The 27,377-nt window shown below is 39.4% G+C and overlaps 1 protein-coding gene across 6 annotated transcripts in view; it reads left to right on the top strand.

Annotated features, from left to right (window-relative positions):
- The window catches only part of auts2a (activator of transcription and developmental regulator AUTS2 a), a 346,002-nt gene that overhangs the window by 290,088 nt on the left and 28,537 nt on the right, over positions 1-27,377 (top strand). For all 6 annotated transcript variants that reach the window (XM_082157791.1, XM_082157789.1, XM_082157790.1 and 3 more), the window contains one exon: positions 6,923-6,971. In XM_082157791.1, coding sequence (XP_082013917.1) covers positions 6,923-6,971 — 49 coding nt within the window. The remainder of the gene's footprint in view (positions 1-6,922; positions 6,972-27,377) is intronic.

The following is a 27,377-nucleotide window of genomic DNA, read 5'->3' as shown; positions in this document are numbered from 1 at the left end:
CTGGCTTGACTCTGGCCCGTGTCATTATGGGCTTCCAGATGGTGATAATGTTGAACATTGTACTGCGCATACCATTTGCCTGCTCTAAACCGCCTTTTGACTGAGGGAGATAGTATCTAGACAAACTGATAATACTTCAGTTACACACTCACTCTCTTTTTTTCCCGCTGGGTAAGCTAAGTGCGTGCGTTTCCTGGACCTGTGTGAAATGATACACGTTATGAGGGTCATATCACAAAGCGCGGAAGCCGAAGATGATTTAGTCTGAATAGACAGCTTGCTTTTAAAATTCCTAATGTCTCGGTGGAACTGATGGACGTCTCGTACTCCCTCCTCCCCCTTTTTTCTTCTTGTTCACATATGTTCATCTAACTTGTATCTAACTTTCTCCATTCTCTTGATGCGTCCAATTGTCAGTATAATTTTTTTTAAATCCCTGAATGAGTGTGTTGTGAAGTTTGCGTTGCACGTCACATATTTGTGTGTTACTACAGGCTGTGTACGTGTACATCTTCCCCCTACTGTTATGTGCTGTGTGAATGACAGATTAATATATGTATGGTAGGGAATCTGAGGAAGGAAGAGAGAGCGGCTGTCAGCGCGCTGTGTTTGGGGAGGAGGGAGATTAGAGGAGCTGTCATAGGCTGCGTTGAGCGGTCTCACACAGATAAGTCTCAGCAGCGAAAAGTGTTGTACCACTGCCTGTAAACAGGGAGTGAGAGATGGAAGATTATCTGGAGTTTTGCGTTTCGAGTTTTGTGTGTGCGCGGCTCAAGGTTCACCTGTTTTGTTGACTGTTCCATTTCAAAGCATTCAAGACTTTCACATTCTGGCATATTTAATAATGCAGGCAAATACCTCTAAAAGTAAATCAGTTTTATTTTTTTGCTCTTTTTTCACTTATCTTAAAGTGATCCTTCACTCAAAAATTTAAATTCGGGTCCATTCAAATTCATTTGTAGAAATTTGTTAAGTAGTTTCAAGCCAACAAAAGGTGTTGCTGTTCCAGTACAACACGCGTACCTGTACATACACTGTGCTATTATTTCTTCTCGTGAACAGTGCAGCGCTTAGCAGATTGCAGACAGTGGCTGCCGGTGGAACCGGAGGAGCCTTATCGCTCTGGATTTTTGTTTGTGGAAAAGAACCGAGGAAAGCAGATCGCTCCATCTTTGCATCTGTGTCCGCAGCTCTTTTGTCTTGTGAAAAACCTCTCCCCTCCTCTGGGCTAGCATTGTCGATCTGGTGTTTTACACACCACTAATACCATCCCGAAGGCCTCCCAGATGATCTGGTCAATGTTCCCTCCTGACTGGCGAAGTTTTAAGTGTCACTAGAAATGGACCTTTCTTTTGAGTGTCTCTCAAAGGCTCTAGCTGAAAAGAGCACAGAGAGAATACAAGAGAGGAGATTACAGACAAGGGCCGGTCAGAGCTACCCTATTTAACACATTATATCCAATCCCCTCAGGTTACACTTATGCACAGCAATATTTTAAAAGGGAACGAGAGAGAATGAGAATGAGAGATTGCTTCCGTAATAGCTGTAGAGACCATAACAGAGTACCGATCTCTTGTGATTGCAATCTAGCACCGAGTTCCTATGAAATTAAACCATGCGTTTTGAGGGGGAAAGAAAGCAGGGAAGGGAATGGGAGGGAGGTATAAAGGAGAAAGGCAAAATGCAGCTCTGGTTACTTTGAAGCAGTGGATAAAGGCCAGAAAAAGGAATAAAATATGACAAAACGACAGCAGAAAGGGCTTATGGTCTATAGGCGGAATTTTACAGGCACAGACAGCAATTACTGGCATGCATAGCATAACTCTCGATATTAATGTTTGATCTCCTTTTCCACTTTTCTGGCAAGCTTCACCAAGTGCTTTTCCATACCCCACTGCCACTTTAAATTAGTTTCTTGGCAACTCTGCGACATGTTCTCTCACTGCATTTCCTTCCACTTCTTTCTCTCTCTCTCTCTCTCTCTTTCTCTCTCTCTCTCTCTCTCTCTTTCTCTCTCTCTCTCTGTTTCTCTCCCTGCTTTCTGTAGTCTGTCAGCGTTTCATTTGAATTAAAAATAATCTGCGCTGAGAGATCCGGACGTTGATTGTGGAGCGGAGAGCGGTAATCACAGGCTTGAGGTTTCGCTCAAATCTGATGATAGGCATTTAGGAAAGCGAGCTCTGATTTTGGGGACGAAGGCTGCTTTGGTGCACCTCATCCAAACCCTTACATGCTCCATATGTAATCATAATGTAATCATATCTATTTAATCAAATATAGATGAAAAAGGGCCCTTTTTTATAGCCAAACCAATTTTGCCACGGTTACGTCCAAATAAAAATATACTATACGGTTTAGAAAAAAATGACAAGCATAATATATTATGTAGTAAATGTGAACCTCAAATGAAAAAAAAAAAAAGAAAGAAAGAATATTATTATGATACATGGATCTGTTTCAATTTTGAATAAAATTGAAAATGTTTCCTGTTACAATTTTGTCCTGGCATATTTGTTGCAACTGCAATTAAAGTGCTTAAAAGGGTCAGTAGAACTCATTGCTTGAACATGTATCCACTGCACTTTGTATGGATAATTACCAATGATGTTTCCTTGAAACTCTCAAGGGTTTTTGATAGTGGCCCTGCGCTGACCACCTGATCCTGGGAATGGGAGCAGGAGGCCCCTAAGCAGCACTAAACCTGTCCTCCACAGACTCCACTTAGCTCATTTAGAGTCTGATAGACCTAATAAGCTTCAGATGCCTCTGTATTCTGAAAGTCTGTGGGCTAAACCTAGATTACCTCAGGCTTGTTGTGACAGAAATTAGCAGAGGGCAAAAATGTGTGAGGGGAAGTATTTTAAAAGCCTACCCCCTCCTCTCCCTTGAGTGGCATTGACTTCTCTCTGATCCCTTGGGATCACTGCATTTCATTTCTTTGTCATTGTCAGTTTATCCATATGATGAATAAATAGCCCCTTTCACACATACAGTCTTTACTGGTAAATTACCAGTAAATTACTGGTAAGAGATCATGTGTGATCATGAGATCACATACCTGTTCAAAAATACGCTGCTTTTCAATAGTTTTTTTATGTAAATCTATATGCACTGGATGGATATCTTTGACCGTTTCGCCACATCTTGCAGCTTTTTCAACGTGTTGCGCTTGAGACCAAGCCTTCTTTTCCATCAATCAGCGCTGCGGCTCTGTAGTTGGATTCTATTGTGCGCATCTCGTATTTTTAAGAGCAAAAAAGTGTTCTGTTTGATCATCCCCTTATGCCTGTCACTCAAATGTAAACATTTGATAATAAACAGATATTTAAACTGAAGCGCTTCTCCTCATGCGGGCGAATGAAGATAATGCCGCGGCGTTTAAAGATAATTTCCAATGACTGACATCACAGAATTGACTGGTATTTTGGTGCTGAAAGTCATTCTGGTAATTTTACAGTAATTTACCGCGATTGCTGCATGAAAGGGGCTACTGTGAGAAGGATGACAAAAAAAACTTTTAACATTTTTAAATAATCAAAATATTTTTTACATAATATTACATTTATTTTTTGCAATTCTGAGGTATTATTCTAAGTTCAGTTTTAATAACACAAAATATTAGTTTTGTTTTTTTATTGTATTTTATTTAGCAATTCTAAGAAATAATCATTTCAAATATTAATATTTTTATTTCTTTTGACTTATTATTATTATTATTATTATTATTATTGCAATAAATACAAATAATTATAATAATTTGTATTATTAAAAGTTTTAATTTGTGCAAATAATGTAATAATACTTTGCTTTTCCAGCAATGTTGGTCACAATAGACTATACATGTTGAACTTAATTTTAACTCACACAGAAAAATAAACTCATGTCTGTTGTTTGGTTGAGGCAGATGTTGGAGGTTGAGTGCATGTGGTGTTATGTTGATAGAGCATGCAGCTCCTTTTTCCCCCCTGGCTCAAAGGAGAAGGGGTGAGAGATATAGAAAAGAAAAGATAAACATCCAGCAATAAGCTAACTCATTCTCTTACTCTGTTGGGGGCAGTCAAGGTCAGAGGTCACTGCAATGCGAGTCCCTTGTTAATCCATTGACCCGCAGTGCAGAGGGTTAATACTGGTTTGCTAAGCCACGGGACCCCAAATCAGTCAGATTAAGGAGATTTTCCAGGAATGTCCGGCTTTATCTAAAGATTGCTGGATTGTTTGGGTTTGAGTGGCCATGGATTGAGATTTAGTGGAATTAGATCTTCAGGCTTTTCCTCAAACCCTGGGGGAAGGAGGTAAATATTACACCACGGTTTGGAAACACAATTAGGATCGGTCTTAGCGTATAATTGCTAAAGACGTGGTTGATCAGTTTAGTCTTTAATTCTTTTTCCTGGTGTTAAATATCCCTCCATGTTAGTCTCAACAACACACCGTGCAGCTTGCCATCTTGTTATTTTCTAAAGGTGTTGTCACATTTATCGTCGCTTGGCAAAAATGTGTGGGCAAAATCCTGTCATTTCAACAAGAATTCATGTTATCTGGAATTTCACATAAAGGCAAAGTTTTTTATGTTTCAAATTCACCATGTTGACCACCAGAACACTGCTTGGTTTGAAAGTGACTGTTGGGTGTGCGGTTTTCTACACTATTGATAGTGGACAATGAACCTTTTTCTCAGCGAAATTGCAGCAAATATGGCTGTCTTAATATGCTGCATCTTTATAAATACTAAACTTTTGAACAGCTGTAAATTTGCACATCTTTGCCCCCTGCTAATTATTCAGCAGGGCAAATGGTGCTTTTCTGGGTCAGCCTGGGTGATTTTAACCCCAATGAAGGAAGGCTGTGGCTGAGGGAACCAGAGAGGTGTGTTGCTGCTCATGAAGAGAGTCTCTGTCTCCCTCCCCTTCACAGTAGCTGCACCCTACTGGGAAATTCATTAGTAGCTGACATCATCCTCACTCCGGCCAGAGAGTGAAAGAATATCATTCTATCCCAGTTCCCTCCTCCTCCTGCTCCCCCCCACCTCTCTCTCTCTCTCTCTCTCTCCCTCTTGGTCGCGCCATCTCCTGTTTGCACTTAGGACTCCGCTACCAGTAGCTCTCATTGAGCACCGTACACACACGCCCGCGCGCGCTCTCACACCCATCGTCTGTCCGGTGAAGCTGAGCGGAGGAAGCACGCTCCGTGTGTGCGAGGCAGAAAGAAGCAGGGGGTAGAAGCTGAATGAAGTCAGGTTAGAATCAGGAAGTGGGAGGACTCGGTCGCGCTGTGGGTCAATGAGAGAGTTTGTATGGATACAGGCAGCACTTGCGCGAGGAACGGGAGCCAGCGACAGGACACGAGCTTAAAACCAGCAACGATTTCGAAGAAAGGAAGTAGCGGTCGGGGTTATTAGTGCGGTTTTACTCCACCCAAATCTGCATATAGGAGGAAAATACTGTACGCTTTGTTGGATTTTCTAGCTCTGCACGAGCGCACGGGAGAGAGGCGCGCGGATGGTTTGTCACTGAGCGCGCCCCTGACACAAAAGCACATAAGCGGCAGCTTCCGTGAAGCGACGGTTGGCGAGGATTTCAAACGGCCAATTCGCGCGAAGGGGGCGAACTGAAGGATTTCTCCACTTCTCTGCGCTCTTGGGTACCAGACACATGTCTGTCTTTGTCCAGGAGCCTCTCTCGCTTTGAGCTCTGGATGTTTTTCTTCTTCTTCCCTGGGAAAAGGCTTCTTATTTTGCATGGCTGTCATTCTCTCAAAGGGAGCGAGAGGAATTCGCCGCCTGTTTATGGATTACATTGTTTGACAAGCAGAATGTGAAACGGCGTATTTACTAAACCTACTAAAAGTGATTTCTTGACTTATTTTCCTCCATGCCAACCTCGCCACATTAAAAGGTACACCGCACCTTCATATTCCTCAATAAATTATCGATTAACGTTACCACAATGTCATTCGACGTTTTATGGGAATTTTAAAGCAGTTTCAGTGGATTACTCGATGGCTGGAGAATTGGGAGCGCTGTTTTCTTGTCGTTGGTTGTGAATAATTGTAGTTGAAACCTCTGCAGTGAATGTTGCCAGATGTTTTTTGGTTGTGGTTTGATTAAAAAAAAAACTCGCGGTCACGCGAACGCATCGTTATGTGGAAATCTCTTGACGTCATGTGTTAATGAATGCATATCACCTTGTTATTATTATAATCATTATTATTGACATTTTTAGATCTTTAAATGACCTTAACATTTTATTTACATAGCTCATTTTAAATGTAACCTACTTAAAATGTGCACATATTTGGGAAGGTTGTCGTAACTTGTCAGTATCGTTTTTGCCTCGAGCTGGTTATGGATGTAACGTTAGTGTTGCTATACCTGTCAGAATAATTGTCTTCAAATGAGCTGTTTTGTGTCCAATGTGTATCCAATGAAAGACGTAGGCTACAAGGTGTCTCTTTACAAGTTAACTTCCAAGCAAAACATTTTCTGTTTGTTATTGTCTTGGTTAATAATTGCAAAATTGTTTAAAAAGTGCACATATCATTTCCTCTCGAATGACTGAGTGGAGAGCCAGGTCAGACGCTAATGGTGGACTGCAATGGTTCTATCTTTGTTGCTGGTTAACCAATTGAATTAGCCGATGCCCCTTTGACACCACATTGTCACTTAAATAGGCGTTTATTACCTAAATGCTGTGTAAATTGCAATGCTGGATGTTTGCACAATAACAGAGAAATGTTAATGCGTTCAACCCGTTTCAAGTGCAGCGCATCGTTTTGCGCATGGAGCCACAGTGCCATCCAGTGGCCGCTCTGGGAAGAGACTGAATTTTTGCGCTCATTAGTGCTGCGCTACCTTTGATGATGAAGCCCACCTGCTTAGTCCTGAAGCAGATGTACTGACTCTCTTTTTGTCGCTCTCTCTCAGGGCTCAGATGCCAGCTCAGAGAAACTCTTCAGCACAGCTGCAGTTAAAGGTATGGTGGTCTTTCTTTATTCCATACTGCCAATATGCTTGTTATTGATTGTGTAAATTACAGTTCTGTAATAGTGAAATTGCTGTTGACAGATTATTATACCTGTCCCATGGAGGCACATACTCCAAATGATTGTTGTTTTCTGTAAAATTACATTTTAAAGTTGTAATTTTAATATTATAATCTCCAAAAAATCAACATTATAATATGTGAGAAATAATCCAGTCTTTACAAAACTGTTTTATAATGTAGGTATTGTATGAGTTCTGGAACCAGCATGCAGTTTTTGATGTGTTACAAGACAAACTAGAATCTGTCACATTATTCCAGACAACCTTATTTACCAATATCACATTACGATTACGTTTAATGTGTTGCTTTCTGGGGTGGCATGGGAAATAACGCATTTCCTCGAGGCCGACTGCGATTCCATTGACAGACACAGTGTGTTGTATTCGTGCTTTCTCACAGCGTATGGGCTGGGAGAAATCCATCTGAGCCACTCTGTTAAACAGATCCCAATGTGCTGCTGAGTGATGAATGAGAAAATCCATTTCAGGCGCGCAGCATGTGTAAACGCCACACACTGGGTCCCATGTGCAGCGGCGTCTGGCTTCTGTTATGGAAATTGATTAGTTGTGAAATGCTAAATAAAGGTGCTGGATCTGCGGCACAGACGGTAGTAGAAGAAGCAATTCTACCCTGCTGCTGGCTTGATACTCTGTGTGTGTGATATTGTTTGCCGTGTCTATTTTAAAAGCCTGCTTTGTATTTATACATTGAGGAGCTGCGATGTGCACACTGTCTGTTCTTTGTGTGTGTGTAAACGTCCCGCCATGTGCGTAGGAAGTTTGTTCGTGTTGAGACTGCGGTAAGAACGTGCAAGTCAAAGGATCCGAGGCATTGAGAGCGGAGTCAGTTGAGTTGCTTTTAAAACCTCTGTGTCTTTAGACAGCAGGAGCCCATCAGCACACTGCTAATTTGCTCTTAAAGCCTTTGGAATTTGAGCTCCCCCATTTTACAAACCCCAGGCAGGCCAACATAATGGAGCCCAGCCTTGTGAATCCACATTCCTCTGTAATGGTGCGTTACTAGGATGGAGAGCATGATGGGTGGGGTGGGGAGGGGGGCGACGGAGGCTGGAAAGAGATCTGACCCCGGGGAGGACGTGAGAGAGGACGACTGATTGATGCCGACAAGCCTTTTTCCTCCTTTTTCCCCTTGCTTCACTCCCTCGGGACCCCAAACACATTTCCCACATTCTGCTCTTTGAAGGCCTTTAGAGGTTTGATTTGTGTGGTTCCAGAGGGGTGCTGAATTGCGACCCTTTTTTTTCCGGAAAGGCTTTCCCTCCTGGAGACGCCTCTCCGTGGCCATTACGACCCCTCTGAAAGGATTAAAACTCTCTTTATGTGCCTTAAACTAACACATGCCCGCCCCCTCTGCTTCTGAAAAGCTGGCGCTTGGGAAACAGTACACAAATATGCTTTCTCTTCTCACTGACTGCCAGGCCACTTCGTCTCCCTCCAGACTCTATTTCCATTTAAATGTGTCTTTTCTCTGTATTTTCCCTCTCTCCTTCACGTCCCCTTGTCCCCTTCTCGCCTTGCCATATGCAAATCTTTTCAGTGGGTAAAAAGCACAGGTGTTAATGAACTGTGGTATTTTTATTGGAGGGTTTTAGGATGATAAAGACGCTGAGTGTACACAGGACGCTGCTCTCTGTTACAGAGGATTACCCGTCACTCAGACTCATAACCCTTATAAACAAAAGAAGAAAGAGAACGCAGGACTGAAGAGCAGAGAGACAGGCAACAGAAAAGATGTCAATATTTGCCTGGAGCCTATCGAGAGAGACTCGCTGTTGTTTTTCACACTCAGGTGTTTGACGCTCACAAAATGCCTCACATTCAACAGCTAGATGAGACGGAACCGTCACTTCTGAAGGGAAATATATAGATCAAACTCCACAAGAGCAAAGCAAAACTGATCTTAGATTATTTATTGGTCTGTAGGCCATTTTGAAAGCTGGAGAGGGAAGGTGATAAAAACTTGTTGGAGGCAGAAAGGATCGAGAAGCGAGTTGCATGCATCAGACTTGATATGGTAACTACTAGGTCATCGCCCTGACAAAATATCTTAGAGTTGATCTTGTTCTGCTTAATTTGTGTTTGTGTGACGTAAGTTTCAAGAAGTCTGATTGCATAGATTCCCACTTAACATGTTCTTTAGCCAAATTAGACCCTCTGTTCTGCTCTCCTATTTTCTCCTCTTCTTCTCTCCCTCCTGATGTTTTGTGTAATTGTTGCTTGTTTTATTTTTTTCTCTCCTCATTGCTCCATCTCTCACTCCTATTAAGCAGAATCATTAAATGTTCGACTTAATTACGGTCTCTCTTACATAGCCTGCAGGTGGCTGCCAACCAGCCTGCCTCAATTAGTGTATTCATCGCCCTCGTCTTGCGTTTCTAAGAAGCCTTTTTGCTCGATTTCGGATCAAGTTAGAGTGAAAACAAACATGTAAAGGTCCTTCAAATGAACTGTGACCAGTTAATTACATCTTTTCAGATTCTGAGACTTTATAGCAGTATTTATGTATATTTGATGTCTTTTGCAATTGTATTGTTCCCTCCATGCTGTTCAAAGTGGGACCAAACTGTTTACAAACATACTTTTTTACACAAGTCCATTTTTTTCATTTTAATTATTTTTCTGTCATTTTCTCAAGATCACAAGAAAAATAAGTCAGGACCTTAAGAAAATGACAAAAAATTAAATAAAATAAAAAGCAAAGTTTCTGTGAGATTCCAATTTGGTGGTGTTATGATTTTAAGATTGGTTGACTTTGGATATCTTGACAAAAAATTATCTTGGAGTTTTCTTCAAGATGCGTCTGAAAGTGGTCAGTCCAGTGCAAAAAAATAGAGGGAACATTGATTGTAACTATGAAGTAGTATGATTATTGTTAGGTACTGTTATGTACGATTATTTTACACATTATATTTTTATGTTAAGCAGTTATTTTTTCTCGCTATGGAAATAGAGCACTTCTAATGTCAGCTAATTTAAAAACACTTGTTAAGTAATGATCTTATTCTCTATATTCAATGTAAAGCCAAGCTTCAGTTTTAAAACGACACCTATTTTGTGTTAGTTAAGCAAGTGGCTGTTAAGTAACGTGATAACTTGGTAGCAACCCTGCTTTGGATTTAAGAGGTTAAGTTTAAAGATTAATTGATTAATTAAACAACAATCGATTATGGTCATTTCTGTATATTGACATCCCTATTATGAAGTAATTAATTTGATAATGTATATGTCTGATATAATGTTTGTTGCTGAGTATAAATTGAGTCTGACATTGTATTGGCCACATTTAGACTTGGATGATAAGACAGTCTGCTCACTACAGACCCCTCTCCAGATACCTCTCTCTCTCTCTCTCTCTCTCTCTCTCTCCCTCTCTCTCTCTCCCTCTCTCTCTCTCTCTCTCTCTCTCTCTCTCTCTCTCTCTCTCTCTGTGTGTGTGTTTTATTTATGCCTGGTCACTTGTTCTAAAATCTAGCTACCACCACCAGTCACACAATGTCTGTGGTGCACGTCTAATGCACAATGTAATATTTATATATGTTTAGTACTTGGTTTGGTTGCTTGTAAATAAAAAGAACAGAACCTGGTCAGTTATCTCTTACAGTAATATGTGAATGAGCACTGTACAGCTCAGACAGGCTCAATCAACGGCACATGCAGGCAGCTGAGCGTTCATCTGAAGAGCAGGACTCCGGTGAGGCCTTGTGTGGATGGTGTAATTTCTCCGACAATGACATTGTCGAGAGATTGAAAAAGAGGGGAATAGAGGCTGAAGAGAAGGAATGAAGAGGCGGAGAGATGAAGTTTGAGGCAGATGAGAGTTGTTAAGAGCTGGATGGATGGATGTGGAGAGCTCTTGAGATAGCGGAGCACTCGCTGAGTGCTGTAGTCTCACAAATGTCTGAAGCTTTAGGAGTGTATGTGTGTTAGTATGAATGTTTGCATTTTCATGTGCTTGACACTGGCATTAAAGGCTCAACTTAAGGTTCATTGGAACAGTAAATAACTAGAATAACAAAGTGCTGTAAACTGTAAAACCATTTGTGTTTGTTTACAAAATTAATAAAAATAATATAACAATAACAATATAACATAAAAAAATTAAAAATAAGTTTGCAACACCAGGCATCATAATGGACTCTTTTTGTACAGCTAAAATAACTGGAAGTTGTTGACACTGGAAGCCTTGCACTTAAAGTTAAAAATGGCTCGTGTGGTAGAAATAAGCTGGATAAAATAGATCGTTTTAACTCTAAAATCTGATTGGACGGGGCACATTTAAGCCATTAAATAAACAGGACATGATCCCTACACAAAACCGTTGTAAAATGTATACACATCAGTGTCTGCAATTTTTTTTCTTAATTCAGAAAGTTGTGTTCATGTAATGATCTTGTGCCATTTTTTTTTTAGCCTAAAGTCTACACTACAAATGAGCTTCTCTTTAAAGCATTACAAGCGATGATTGCATTTTATTATTTACTAAGCTGTTCTCAGTCAGCTCGACTATGCTTCCTCAAGCTGAGCTAGAAGTTTATTTGCATTTCGACTCAACATATCTCTATGGATATGGCTTCATAGTTTGTATAGAGACAGGCTGTAATTTATGGCTCTGTGAAAGTGTGTTTGATGAGAGATGGGCTGTAATTCACAGCACACTGCATTTGTAGTCTGCAGTGATGTCTCATCCCCTGACACACAAACACACAGAGGTTAACACACCATGGCCATCATCCTGATTTACTGCCCAAGGCCAGCAAACAATAGCACCACCCACTCTCACAGCCTGCCCAGTGATGCATGAGTGTGTGTGGATGTCCTTATGTATGAGTAAGCATTGTTGTATGACCATATGAATATTGTTTTTCCAGTAGGCTTGCTATAAGTGGTTTTCCTGCCATGGGGGAAACAAGAGTGTGTTTTAAAACAGCTTAAGTAGAGCCGCACACTAGCGGAGCTGGGAGGAGAGGTGGGGATGCCGTGGAACTGGTGATGAATTGGAAGTCAGACACTCGTTTAACGCTATCCATCATCTCAGTCCATCCCGCCTGTAGTCATAACACAGCCACGACTGCACTCCTACACTCTCTCAATTTGTCCCTCTCTCTCAAAGAGGTCATTCCGAGGTTGTTCCCAAACCCCAAAGGTTGAAGGACTAAAGTAAATCCATTCATCTTGGTGACTGGAGGAGGATGCAGAGAGAGAGGAAAAAAGAAATGCCAGGGAGACAAGTCATTGTGTAAACATTACTATATCCGACATGTCACAATAATCGCGGAGAGTCTGGAAGCCATCAAGCTAAATGAAAGTTATGTGCAAACATTAAAATGGGCTGCACTCCAGAGATAAACGTAGAGCCTACTACTTAGGGGCATACGGCAACTGCTAGCAACACTTTTGGACTTCTTTTTTCACATGACATCTCATCAGAGAAGAACTGAGCAAAGTTTTTTTGAATCACTCAATAGCGTCATAGGTCACCTTTGTGGTTTGTAATATATGTAAGTCTAAATGTAAACTCTAAATGTGAGAGATTAATTCTAGTTCAGATGCCATGATGAGCTCAGATATGTTGGAGTGCATACAAAGACAGTCTCTAATTTTCATTCTCATTGAGTTTGCTTGAGTCAAAAAGATCTTGCAAGGTGTTGCAAATATCATCTTTTGGTGGAAGGGCTTTTTGTACCGCTGCCCCAACTCTTTGGAATTCTATTCCCCAACACATCCGCGACCTTTCATCACGATTTCAAAACACACCTTAAAACATATATTTTTGCTACTTGTTTCCCTGACCCCTGACTCTATGATCTGATTTGTATGTATATGTACCTCTATCTATTATGTTATCCATCTCAGTTTATTTGTATCGTTTCTGTCATGTTTCTATGTCATGTTTATTTGTACTTTATTGTAAAGCGACCAGTTTTCAGAAAGGCGCTAGCCTATATAAAATAAACGTATGATTATTATTTATTATTATTGCAATTCTATTTAATGACATAGTGTGTTTCAGAAGCCACTCTGAGATTATTTATCAATTATATGCCACTGTTCAAAAGTTTGGGGTCAATAATATTAGATAAAAAAATAATCAATGAATACTTTTATTCAGCAAGAATGCATTTATTGATCAAAAGCGACAGTAAAGATTTACAATGTTACAAAAAAACTTTCTCAAATAAACCTGAAAAAGTTATATCGCAGTTTCCACAAAAACTGTTTTCAACATTTATAATAATATGAAATGTTTCTTGATCAACAAATCGGCATATTAGAATGATTTCTGAAGGATCATGTGACACTGAAGACTAGAGTAATAATGCTGAAAAATCAGCTTTTCCATCACAGGAATAAATTACATTTTTATAATATATTCAGTGGAAAACTTGAAATCATGATATTTTACAATATTACTTTTTTTATCAAATGAATGCAACCCTGGTGAACCTACCACAAACTTTTGAATGTTCGTGTATTTGTGTGTGTTTATGCTTTTTTCCAGAACGTATTTCACAATGCATTGGCAATTCAAAGTGGACTTTTGTTCTTTGTCTGTGCTTAATCTGAAAAGTCTGTGTATGTAAAATATCTGCTGGTCTTACCACCTGCATTGTCCTTGATAGACAGTGGTTGACTGACACGAATGAGTGACTTAAAAGCAGAAGTGAAAAGGCTCCCTATGGTTGTAACCCTGCCTTACACCTGTGATGACATCACCTTGTAGCTCCCATTCCTTCTGTTTGGACAAGATTAACATTTATTTTATTTAGTTTCTTTCCCTCTTGCTCCCTTTTTTTCCGTCTTTTCCAAGGTCTGTCATATAATTTTGTCCAATTATGCATGTGGCATTTCAAGGTCTCTGTTGTAACAGAGCGATTTGTAAGCGGAGCTCCCGACAAGGTGTGCGTTTGTATGTGTGCTTAAGTAGGCTGTATATTTTAACAAAAACCTCAAAGAATCATTAATTAATCTGTAAAGCCAGTGCTCTTATGGAAAGAGGTGAGTAATCATGGGATATAATGAGCACAAAAACTGCAACACATTCTCCTGATTATATTAAACTTCCTGAATTTTGTAAAGTTCACGCCCCTGCCTTCAAGGTCACAGATCAGTTAAGATAAAAGGTAAAGTTTCAGTTGGAGGAACTGATCCTGTATCAGCTAATTCACATAGTCTATGTTCAGTTCACCCCAGCACCTCTAAAACAAGTCTTTGCACATCTGCAGATGTATGTTTGTGTGTTTGATGGTCTTCTTGCCTGGCTGTGAATGAGTAAATAAATGTAATCCCCTCAATTTCTTTCTCAATGCTCCACTGGAAAATGTATTAAAATGCCAGCCCATGTGTTTAACCAATGCAAGATTAGACCTACGGCTTAAGTTGTCAGACCAAGACTTTGCTTAGCATAACCTTATAATGTTGGGAAATCATTAGTGTTTTCTAAGGTCCAGCTGCTTGAAGAGATGGTTTAATTGCTTGTCTAATTGCTCTGTCATCACAGATTGTAACACATCTTAGATTTGCAGATTTAAGTCCAGAGACCAGTTAGTAGGCGTTTTGTGCTGAAGTCTCTGATTTGAAGTCGTATAGACACAACTGTGCCATTAAGACTGAAAGAGGAGCTGTTGCAGCTGTATGAAGTTCAGGAGGTAAAGCAGTTTTCCAGCATAGCTGCTAGATGTTTTTTCTATAGATGAGCACCAGCCTGAAGTAGGATCAAGCTGGTTAGGAACTGTGATCTATAAAAAGAGAGAGTGAGAGAGAAATACCTTGTGGACACCCATGGTGGTAGCCAAGGATAGACACTTTGACTGACCACCTTCTGGGTGGGATAACTGCCTCTCTGCCACCCCTGTGGTCCCTCGGGGAAGAGAGCTCCTCACTCAAATAGTAAACACTGAAACGCTCAGTTGGATAGCGGGGGGTAGAGGCACAGCTGGTGAACAGACTGAGTTCAGAATGTGAGCTCATATCTAGGAAAAGCAGAGTATTAATTGCTCCCTGAAGAATGTATGCTTCCTAACTCAAGCCTCCCTCCATCTCCCAGCATTACTTCTGCTGACTCTCACTCATACCTATCCAGGGCAAAATTAGCAAAACTAGGCCAGGATTAGGAACTAGGAGTGTCGAAATGTATTGTTTCTACGATGCATCGCAATGCAGCCGAGGACGATTTTGTATCGGTTCAGTAATAGACCACAACCGATTATAATGTACTGACGCTTTTCTTACGTCATTTGTCGCGTACGTGCTTTGTCGTGGTAGCATACAATGGCAGAGGGAGGTGAGACGCGAGTGCGAGAAAATTTAAAATGCTCCAACTACTTTAAAAGCCTAAATCTGGGCACATTTCGGCTTTTATGAACAACCTGGTAAGCACGACCTGCAGAAGACACGCGCTGTGTGCGCTCATGTCACACACAAATAGAATATGCAGGAGGTAATACCACTAACTTGATAAACCACGTTAGCCGTTTTCACCCCGAGCTGTTAACGCCTGGCAGAGTCTGACTGCTTTAGAGTAAACGGATGAGCTCCAACGTCACCCGAATCCGCAGCCAAAAACAAATCATCCACCCGCCCCAAATAATTTTCTCTGATTTAAGTATCCGCACCCGATGGTCAAATTACAATTATTCTGTGTTGTTACGCGTGATTATAAATGGATGATCGTCACCTTCAACAGTGGACTCGGCGACGGTTGATGCGCGCATCTTTAATGGTAACATAATACACTGATTAATGAGCGCTTTATTCCACTATTCATTTCCTTCTCTCTGGGCCTCGAGTTATTTCACGTAGTGTTTTAACGCAGCGCGTCTATGTTATACGCCACACGCATCACACACATGACCAGCGTCGGCCAATAGTGAGCCTACGTAGTGACGTGCAACACAGACGCGTATAATGTATAATTATCATTATTCTTGGTGTGAACAAGCCTATAGCCTGGTTAGAACCTAAGAACCTTTTAAAAATAAAAAATATTATTAAAAGGCACAATATTGTTTCTAGCTTACCTTTGTTCCTATAAGTGTAGTATCTATAGGCCTGAATAGAGCAAAATCAGGCCACCTGAAGACCGTGCTCAACTCAGGCCAGCTTGTGGTTGCTCCGGAGAATTCTTTGCTAAAGGGAAAATCCAATGTGTGCTTTCTTATAAATAAGCACTAATGAAGTGTGAAATATTCAATTTTATCACCATTTCCACTCAGTGGCCGTGGTTTCATAAGCTGTATGAAGAACTATCCCACACGCAGGATAGTCACCATCTGTTCCAGATTACATTGCTCTTAGAAGATGCTGTTTGACTTCGGTTTTAAATGGCAGCCTTTATCCTGTGCATCAAGTTCTATTCAAACAAGGACATTCTAAACCAGATATTTCAGTTTGGGCCTCAATGCTTGGGCTTAGGGGACACTGGAAAAGCAAACAACTCACCCAGCTGAGGACTGCTTTTAGATTAGATACAACAAAAACACACACACAAATGCATTGAATTCTGATGGCTAGTGCCTACCAACATACACTCTGGAGACTCACACACACTGGTTAGTTTGCTTCCCTTAGCCTCAGACATGTTATGTGTTTCTACACTCGGCCCGTCACAAGTATGTGTGTGTCAATGTGTCCATCTGAGCCACTGCCTCCTCTGAGAGTGCTGCCCTGCACAGAGCCGGCATTGTTCTAATAGTAACCCAACCCAAGGTCTCGCAGGGTTTGAGGGGGTCCTGGGTTGCCCAATGACTGTCCCATCCTCTGTCGTATTGAAAGGTGTGTTGAGAGACTCCCGAGGCAGCTGGCTGTTTTGGCTTCCCTTAACATTTCAAATAAACGAAATAAGACGTATAGAACACACTCACTGAATACTTCACCAGCCTTGCGTCATTCACTTCAGCCGCGGTTTCCTTCGATCAACACAACAATGACCAATTGAGTTTGATTTTAAAGGAAGAGCTTGTTAAAGTATAGCAGGAAGGGAAATGATGCAAACAGGGGAATAAGAGAGAAGAAAGAGACTCTGCTTTGGATTCTGGATTTATTTGGCAACAGGTTGAGCCAAAGGATTGGTTTACGGCCATGCCCTAGGAAGGCTGAGTTTCCAGGTGGCTCAGTCCTAACACCCCTTAGGCATACACACACACAAACAGCATGTGTGTCTCTAATCTCCAACTTACTGAAACATGAGTCTTGGGTAATGAGGGGGGCTTTACACACACACAGGCTGTGTGAGCTGGTAAGTGCCAGTTTTGGTAGGCTGTTGGAGGACTTATGTTTCCAGAGATCTCAGTGAAGGGCAGCATTCGGTCCCCCATGTCACACATTCAGAGAGGCACTGAGTGCAGTTTCTGCCCTGTTTGAATGGATTAAAAACATTTAGCTGTGAAACCTGAGTGAGAGAAAGGAATGATTGAAGTTCCCTGAGGGACACACCACTAACTGTGATCTAAAGAGGAGGAATTCAGGTGGTGTCAAAGTGTTAATATTGTAGCAAATGCACTCACTCACTTATTAATATGCACACAAATACACACTTTATAGTTAGTAGTAGATATGCCTGATATATTTAAATCATATTAATATAGGCAAATAATACTTACTGTATTTAAGTAATCAAAACTTTTTATATTTTTTAAACTATTGTAATTTATTTATATAAATAATACATGATATTTATTACTTATATAAATAATACATCGCAAATTGAAATACATTTTTATTGGACACAGACGATTATAAATATGTATATTAATATATTATTTTTTTTACAAACCAGTAAATAATATACCATTATTTAACTAAGCAGCCACAACAAAGAAGTTTATATTGAATATAATTCTTTATAAAGATTTATAAAAAATAATCATAATAAAGATTTTTAGATATATTTTATATTTAAAAATACATTGAGTCCCTCATTCAACGTAGGTCAAGGATATTTTTACCCTGTTGTATCAAGCTCCAATAATTACCATATGGCATATTGGCGAACGTTTCTTTTGTGCAGAATGCTATGTGTGAGCACCCATTGGGGTTGTTATTAATCTCTGTAGGTGATGTCAGTCTAACTGTTCTTCACTGTGTGTCAGGTCCTTTGCGCCCTTGTCTACCCCAGAATTCATTGCGTGCCAGTGACAACAGGATTTTTTTTTTACAAACCACGCATAAACATCTCTTTCTCAAAACTATAAACTTTTACATACATGCTGCTCACATATTATTGTAGCTGAGTTTGTGCTCAATGCAGTTTAATCAGAATTTAGCCATGAAAATGTTACAAGTAACAGAAATAAGCACAAATGTCAGGGCATGTCAAAACACCTCCTGGACCCAGAAAACACCTCAGACCCCGGAGAGTTAAACGCAAGTATTGGGTTTCAACTTAAAATAAAATTAAAAACTTTAAAGCGGTTCAAATGTTGACTTATATCTTACTAATATGCGATTATGTCTAGTTAATAGCTACTCTTAATTCAGGGCCTGGATTTCGTTTTGGAACATGGGGGGAAATCCCCCCGTAGGTTATTCTTAATGGGGGGATTTTTTTTTAGACAATTTTTTTTATTACATTTATCTCACCCAAATGTTTGCTCACTCATTGGATTTTTACAATGGGGTCATTTTGTTGTTAAGAGTTTACACAACACAAGGCTGCTTGATTTCAATCTTTGAATTACATTGAAAAAAGTAGATAGGCGATTCCACAGTTTAGGCCTAACTGCAAGGACAACAGCCTGCAAAATCAATCTTCATGGAGAAAGCCATTGTCCTCAGGTTAACATTAGAGGTCGACCGATTCATCGGTTTTGCCGATTAATCGGCACCGATAGTTGATTGGTGAAACTATCGTTATCGGCAAAAATACATACCGATAGTTTTTCCTGGTTGCGTCCGTTGCTGGAGCGGCTGAGAAGCGCGCGCTGTCATTCATTACACAGTAAGAGAGAGCTGAGAAGGGTCTGCTAGCATCTTGCAGTACAAGAGCGGCCTCTACAGGTGTAATAAAAACTATCGCTGATGCCTCGTGTTGTTTATTTCGACACGTGATTCTGCGTGCTGCACTGAGAGCACACGCTGCGTGGAGAGCGCTGACATCAGATGCGTGTTTAAAGCACCGACAGCTAAAAGGTAGCCTATGTATACAGTACATTTTGTCATATCATTATAAAGTGATTAATTTGTTGACTAAATGCTGCATTAGTAGAGAAAGAACAGCACAACAGTATGTTTGTTTGCCTTCGAGGCTGATAGGACGCTAACATTAGTATTACCTCAAGCGGTTAAAACACTGACAAAAATAAACGTAAGTCCGACCCGAATGTTTAATGTCACAATTGTTACCTCTATTTGCATTAGTTTATATCGAGCTGGTCACTTTTATGCATTTAATATGCAGAGAAGTTGCATATTTAAAGCTAGAGACGTAAGATAGCAAACTGATATGTTCATACAGCCGACAGAAACATATAAACAAATCAGAAAAGCATTCGATTTCGGTTATTTTTTCGTCATCACTTTAATACATGTTTTGTTATTTTGATTAGATAATCATCAAGTGTTTATAAAATAGAAGCAAAAGTGTGAGACTATACATTTAATATTTGTGTCATTTCAATGCTCTGGCATTGTAGATATTTAAGCATGACTGTTTGGATTTATATGAAATGATAACACTTACAATAAAATTCCATATGTAACATTAACTAAGGTTAATAACTTCTGTATAAGGATTGTTCATTATTTGTTAATTAACATGTACTAATACATTTTTAAATTAAGGTTTTTATTTGTTAACCATAGTTAATGCACTATCAAACTAACATGAATGATCAAGGTGCAATTGTATTGCTCAAATATTATACCGATCAAATTTTGTTACTTTTTTATTCATTAAGTTGGCTTGAAAAAGAACAGTTTAACAGTTACATTTTGAATGTAACTGGTTTTATTTGTTATTTGGAGTATTACTTTTTGTTTCAGTTTGAATGAATGTCTTTTATTGACTTCAATATATATTCATATTATATATTTATTTCATTTAGCATGTTTTCATGGTTCAATACAGTTTTATTATTTTTATAATAAAGTTCAGCACTGTTTTACTTGGAGTGTTATGTTTGTTTTTATCCAGTATCAATTTTAAAAACTATCGGTTGATTAATCGGTTATCGGCAAGTATGGCCCAACCTAGCTATCGTTATCGGTAAAATCCACTATCGGTCGACCTCTAGTTAACATCCTGAGAAAACCTGGGGTACAGCTGTGTGAAAGGCAGGATAAATCTGGCAATGGTAAACTAGTAAACTTTGATCAAAGTTGAGTTGATGTAAAATTTAACGTATGTAACATGGACAGAAAAACTGTAAGTTCAAGCAGAAAGTGTACTTTATCTAATTCATCTTAATAAAATTCTGGTTGAAACCCAGTTCATGTTTTGCTTTGTTCCTAATTTGGTATAGTTATGAGTCATGCGTTGTGTATGGTTCACAAAACTGAATAGGACTTCCATGCAGGCAGGGTGGCCATCTAATATTATCTGTTCTATAAACTTAAAGGTGCATTTTTGAGTCTGGTATGTTCATAAACTGAAAGCCAGCAAAATTACAAAAAAATACCACAGGTATATTTTTCAAATTTATTTGCCAAATGTAGAAGACAAAGGAACTCCTACAAGTGTGCAAAGTTATAACATGCGTAACGTGGACGGAAAAAAATTTAACAATCCTGCAAGATTGCCTCTGTAATACAAAATAATACCATTTCATCAAAACTGGCAAAGAATAGAACAAGTTCATAACACATTAAAATAACCTGTTATCATACTATCAAATTTAAAGATCATACATCGTGAATGAAATAACATTTGTAACGTGGACAGATAAAATGAGTAATTCTGCTGAATAGAGCACCAATAACTCTTTATGCAAAGTAACCCTGAATATTTGTTAACTAAAGGACTATTAATTTACTGCAGAAGTAAATGGAAGGCAGTTGAGGATGAGTCAAAAATACGCAGAAAACAACGTTCGAAGTTGGACAGACTGAACATTTCCGTCTAATTTCCGAACAAGATGTGCAGAGTCTGTCAAAATGTAAAACCACCATTCATGCATGCTCTTTCACGATGAACACAACGCTTTCGGTCCGAAACCACTCGCAATCATCCGACTCGCACACTCTTTTATCCTTTCTCACCACAATGATCCTATTTAATGTTTACTTAACCAAAGTTTACCACGTTCGTATCATTTTAACATTCGTAAACTTTTGGACAGAATCCACAAACTTACCCACATTCGTCGAAATCCGTGAAATCCTGTTAACTCTTCCTTCCACGCAGAGCGACCGTGACCTAGGCAATCTTATTTCTGACATGAGAACCGTTGAGACATTAGGAGATGGAAATTCAGCGTCAGAATAAAATGTACGAGTGTTATAATTTTTGGACAGAAAATCTCGGCCCCCGTTTTATCCCGATTTATTAACAATTTATCATGTAGCAACGCATATGAGAATTTAACCCACACAAGATGTTTTTATCGTTTTGCTACTGATAGAATTACATGGAAAATGTATATCTCTGCTTCCTTTAGAATCATAGTTTAACGTGCGTAACTGCTTGGACAGAAAGTGTAACGAACGTTAGTAAATGTTTCCATTGCATCGTGGGGGATTAAGGGAATTATACTTTCAGTGTTAGTAGTATTTTGTAGAAGACACACCAAAATAAATGTTATGCGCCAAAATTCAGGATTTTATTAAAGGAAATGAAAGAAATGACTTAGGAAAAATCCAGATGCACTGAATGTCCCACCATGACATCCGCAATTTCTGGGGACAGAAATAAAATAAAGTCTCATTACACGATAATTCCAAGGCTTAGTGGGATAAAAGTAACTTTATTATTTCTTACATCTATCTTTAACAAAACAGTGAACAAAAAAAAAAAAAATGACAACAACTGGGTATTATTCAATCTATATTGTTCATTACACCCCTTGTGGACAGAAACTGTGGATTCGCCCAGATACGAATAAATACAATAGAATAAAGATACAAAAACAGAGAAATAAAGAGAAAAGTTTTTGGTTAGGTCTAACACCAGTATACAGAAATACAGAAACTGAATAAAGTAATCAAATGTAAAATAACACTGGATAGTCTTTAAGTCCTCACTAAATTAAATACTTCTATAGGCTATTAATCCTGATTCCTTACAATTAAAGCTGTCTTTTGTTGTTTTGACAAAAAAAGAATGACACCTGTGTCTGCTGTCACTTTAAGAGCTAGTGCCAGAGCCATAATAGTGATTACTGTTTTCATTATACTGTCACACTGTTACATGCATTTTATGCTTATTTAAGACATACATGACTGTGTTTACGAGGAATTTCCTGCTTTATAAGTTGGAGACCTGCGGCAATTAATAAAATGATGCGCAATACCCGCAATCCCCCACCGAAATTCAAGCCCTGCTTAATTATATACTGAATGGACAATGATGAACATCCTTGTTTGTGAACCCTTTTTTGTTTTCAGACAGTTTAATATAACTTTCAAAAAAGTTACTTTAAACGGTACTGTCACTCATCAACAGCAGCTGTCACAGTTGCTAGCCAACAAGAACAGTCCTCCGTAGGCTAAACCGTCCCATTTAACATCGCTTAGTATGACCTTCGCGGCCTTCAAAAGCGTGGCCTTTGAAGTACAAGTCCTTTGAAGGATGCAGCCTTTGAATTAGGACACAGCCAGACACTTAGTTCTCCACCTTATTAAACACTATGGTACAATCCACTGGGTTAAACCACTCACCGCTTGGGCCAAATTAAGCTGTGTGTGTCATTCATCCACTACACCTGACGCTAGTTATATGACAGGACAAAACAGCAAGCAGCAGGTGGACCTGCTAGTTGAGTAGGTGTGTGTGTGAATATAATCTCTACTGGTGTGTTCCTTTGTCATGCTGAGTTTAGAGCTACTTCATTAGTTTATGAATCACTGAAATAGCAACGAGGAGTTAAGGTGATGGAAAGACTCTGATTTCCGTTCCATTCGGTTACTGACAGTAAACTTATGTTAAGTGAATACTTGTAATCCTTTTTGTAGAATAAGTAGGGGTTACATGCCAGTTATGGTGTGCTCGCCATCTACTAGTGTGAAAGTGTGTGTGTGTGTACTTTGAACGCTGTGACTGCAACAGGATCTTACCACAACTGTCTCGCTTTTTACAGTGGGCATCTGTTCGACATAATGCTCTTGTGTCCTGTATTAAAATCTTTGATGACTACAAGGTCACATGGAGACTCAGTTCAGGTTTGGTTTCTCTGTGGATGCCGACTTGCATGGCTGCTTTACTAGCTGTTAATATTTACAGTCATACCAACTTTTACCCAAAGCATTAGGTACCTGCTTTTCAGAAAGGTAAGAGGGTTAGTTTAACAGTGAATGTCTGTAAGAGGTGTTGACAGGGTGAAATTAACATCTGCTTCTAGCTAAATATGGAGGGTTTTTTGCTTGTGACCCCTGGGGCTGAATTTCCTATCTTAATTCTTGCCTCAAAATTGGAAAAAGTTATATTTCCAAAGTGAAGTTACTAGGGATGGGCATTTCAAGCTAAAATAATATTTGAAGATCGCTGGGTATTATTCGATTATTATTCAAAAAGTGCACCCCTCCCCCACATGCACGCACGCGTATAGGCCACACACCAGAGCATGTGAGCAAAGTGGAGCGGTGTGACACTTAAATATATTTTTTTTAAACTTAAAATGTTGTGGTAGCTGACAGAACATGTGCAGCTAAAAAAGGAAGGTGTAGTGCTAATAGACAGGACTTTGACTCACTCATCACCTCTTTGTCTCTTTCTGACTGTGCTGCTGGTGTTTTGTCTATGTTCTGGCATGTTAACATTAGTATTCACCATCACTGCAGCTGGTCTTTGAACAGCTGTATCATCTGAATTTTACAGTCAGATGTAACAATTTCCATTTTTTCTAAACAAATTTAGAGAGCTATAATTTTGTAAACACTGTAGATTTTACTTGTGCTTGAATAGTCAGAGTAAATGGTCAATTTAAATCACAGAGGGTATGATGGACAGAAGTAAAGTCCGCAATATCATTCTCTTGTGTACCTATGTGTCAGTCTTTCAACTGATAAACACTCTTTTCCACAATTTTATAATGGAAAATAAAACATATTGGAAATGACACATTATGCAGATATTTAAAGTGAATGTGAATTGCTGTTTACAACCCATTTTACTTCCATAATGTGATGTAGCCTACTGTATTTCTAAGTGAAATAGGATATTCAACAGCACACAATAAAGAGCAGGACTTGAGTGTATCCAATGTGAATTGATTGGATCCTAAAAAAATCCTACCAGTTCACAGTGAAGTCAGACCAAGTTCGCTAAAACAAAGCTATTTGGCTATTGGTTAACATAAGTCAAGAGTCTGTGTGGGAGGGATATCAGTGGTCTGTACTTTCTAAGCCTTATTTTCATCCAGGGTCAAATTAAAAATGGATTATACACAGACTAAGGTCTACAGTGACCATTGAAAAGAGATTGAGTTATGCCTCTTTCCTTGAGTGACTAGATTACGTTTGCAGCAATTGTGTTAACACCCTTCTGGGCACAGTGTGTGTGTGTGTGTGTGTGTGTGTGTGTGTGTGTGTGTGTGTGTGTGTGTGTGTGTGTGTGTGTGTGTGTGTGTGTGTGTGTGTGTGTGTGTGTGTGTGTGTGTGTGTGTGTGTGTGTGTGTGTGTGTGTGTGTGTGTGTGTGTGTGTGTATGTGTGTGTATGTGTGTGTGTATGTGTGTGTATGTGTGTGTGTGTGTGTAACATTCCCAGTTGCTGTCAAAGCATTCTCTGGTTTCAATGTGTGCACATGATTTTAGTCCTCAGGGATATATAAAGATTTGTTCTCAGAGGGATCAACACTGTCCTCACCATGGAAGAAATCTATCCTTCTGCTAGAGTCTACCAGTCACACACACAGACTAACTGAAATATAGATCTGCCATGGCCCCCGTGATCAGAGAGACAGTTTGAGAAAGACGGAGGATATGTTTCAAAACCTGGTGAGATGCTTGTCTAGGCTGTATTTGTGGGCATCATAGGCATGTTCAGATTGACTAGTCACAAATATGATACATTAAGAAATTATATCTCACAAACATTCATGGGGTGCTAAAAAAAACAAGTGTTCAACAGAGACAGAAAGGAAGTTAATTAACAACAGCAGGAGCTTGCCAGATTCGAGCAGAGGCAGTGAAAAGCGATGTGTGACGGAGTGAATGAGGTGTGTGTGAGACTGAGCTGACAGTAATGTGTTTGTGAGGGTGGGATGGATAGTAGTTTGTGCGTGTGTGTGTGTGTGTGTGTGTGTGTGTGTGTGCGTGTGTGTGTGTGTGTGTGTGTGTGTGTGTGTGTGTGTGTGTGTGTGTGTGTGTGTGTGTGTGTGTGTGTGTGTGTGTGTGTGTGTGTGTGTGTGTGTGTGTGTGTGTGTGTGTGTGTGTGTGTGTGTGTGTGTGTTTACAGGGCCCCGGGGAGCAGTGTGTCTGTCACAAGTGCTTAGATAAACATCTCTGTGTTAATCACAGTAATTACATCAGATTGACCAGCTTTAAACAGCGGCAGCAGCAGTTATCACCTTAGCCATCTGTGGGAGACAAACCCTCACATATCCACTGAGCTGAACAATCACACAATTCACACACATCCATAAAAGCAACAAACACAGCACAAGGTGTTGATTGGAGATTGAATTGTGACACTAAATGGGTGTCCAACATAAACAACTAGACATCTGCTGTCGTGTTTGCTCAGTCTCCTCAAAAAAGTCCTGTGTATGCTCAGAATGGCATGTTGGGTTTAGTTTGTTTGTCTCTTGTGATTCTGTATGTAGTTGATTCCCTCTTTTAGATTATCGCTGACATGAAGTAGTCATGATCTCACATGATAACCATGAGACTCATCTACTTACAAACATGCTCTGATTGGTCCATTACACAGTCAGAGAAAGGTTGTATACTGACTGACAGGTACAGGTCAGTCATTGACCAATTTAAAAATGTAGCTTACTTTGATACTGAATCCGTAATGAAGACTCCTGGGTCAGCAGCCTGCCTGAGTGTATGTTATTTCAGCCCAAAGGTTAAGAGGCAGATTGGCCTGTCTGTCATTACAGTGATTGATTATGGCTGTGAGCTTGGCTTGATTAGGGACCGCGGTGATCTCCTTCCAGTAAAGTGTAAATAAATATCACTTTCGCAATATTTGGCTGATCTAGTTGCTGATATTGATAGTACACCGTTAACCAAGGATAGCACCTTCATAACAAATGCGAGAGGCTCACAAGGGACAAAATCTAATCAATACTAACATCGAAAATATAATCAGATCTAATCTAGACTAAAATCTAATCTAATCTAGACTTACATCCTAAATCTAATCAGAATTTCTTTTTGCTTTTTTATTATTTTTGTACTTTCATGTCGTCACTTTTATTTATATCACTTTATACAATATACAGTGGTCAACATTTGAAGTGGATCAAAACCATTCATCAAAGTTATACATGAATTTTGAACAATACCGTTCTTGTCTTGGGACAACTTTGATGAACTTTTTTGATCCACTTCAAATGTTGACTACTGTAGATTGTTTCAAAGTAGCTTTACAGTGATAAAAAGGAAAATAATTTATTGATGCAAAAAAAACAAAATCAACTGCTGGAAAGCAGCTCTAAAAAGACAATAGTAAACAGTCATTATTCAGTTGAAATCAGTTCAGTGTTGATTCAGTTTGGTTTTATAACTGTAAAGTTCATCAATTATGGAACGAGTTCAAATAATCTAAAGCAGCTCTGGAGATGTCAGTGTATTCAAGTCAATAATATTGACAAATATTAAGTGTCAACAACTTAACAAGCCAAAAGTTGATAGTGGCAAGGAACCCCCAAAAAACATGATTCTGTTCTGTATTTGTCATTGTCAGATGTGGCCACTGTCAGCTGGGATTAGTCAGCATCTCAGTCACCGTTGTGTTAGCATTCTCTCTCAGTTAAAGCTGTAGTATATCCGCTTTCCATCTGTGGTGCTGCTAAAAATATATGCTGGGAGTTTCTTTTTATTTTATTTTAAGACACTCAAATCAGTGTTTTACTATTGATTACATCAAGTGATGTTCTTTTAAATGGCCAGGTTTAAAAACAGGCTTGTTTTTTTTTTCAAAACCACTTTTCTGAACACCTAGCACAGGTGCATCATTACTGCATCCTGAGCACATCAGCTGTTGAGTTCAGAAGCT

The sequence above is a fragment of the Leuciscus leuciscus genome, assembly GCF_965113295.1.
Source record: "Leuciscus leuciscus genome assembly, chromosome: 24".
In the NCBI taxonomy this organism is placed as follows: domain Eukaryota; kingdom Metazoa; phylum Chordata; class Actinopteri; order Cypriniformes; family Leuciscidae; genus Leuciscus; species Leuciscus leuciscus.
Note: the sequence above shows the minus strand (reverse complement) of the source record. Positions and strands in the feature narration are given on the sequence as shown.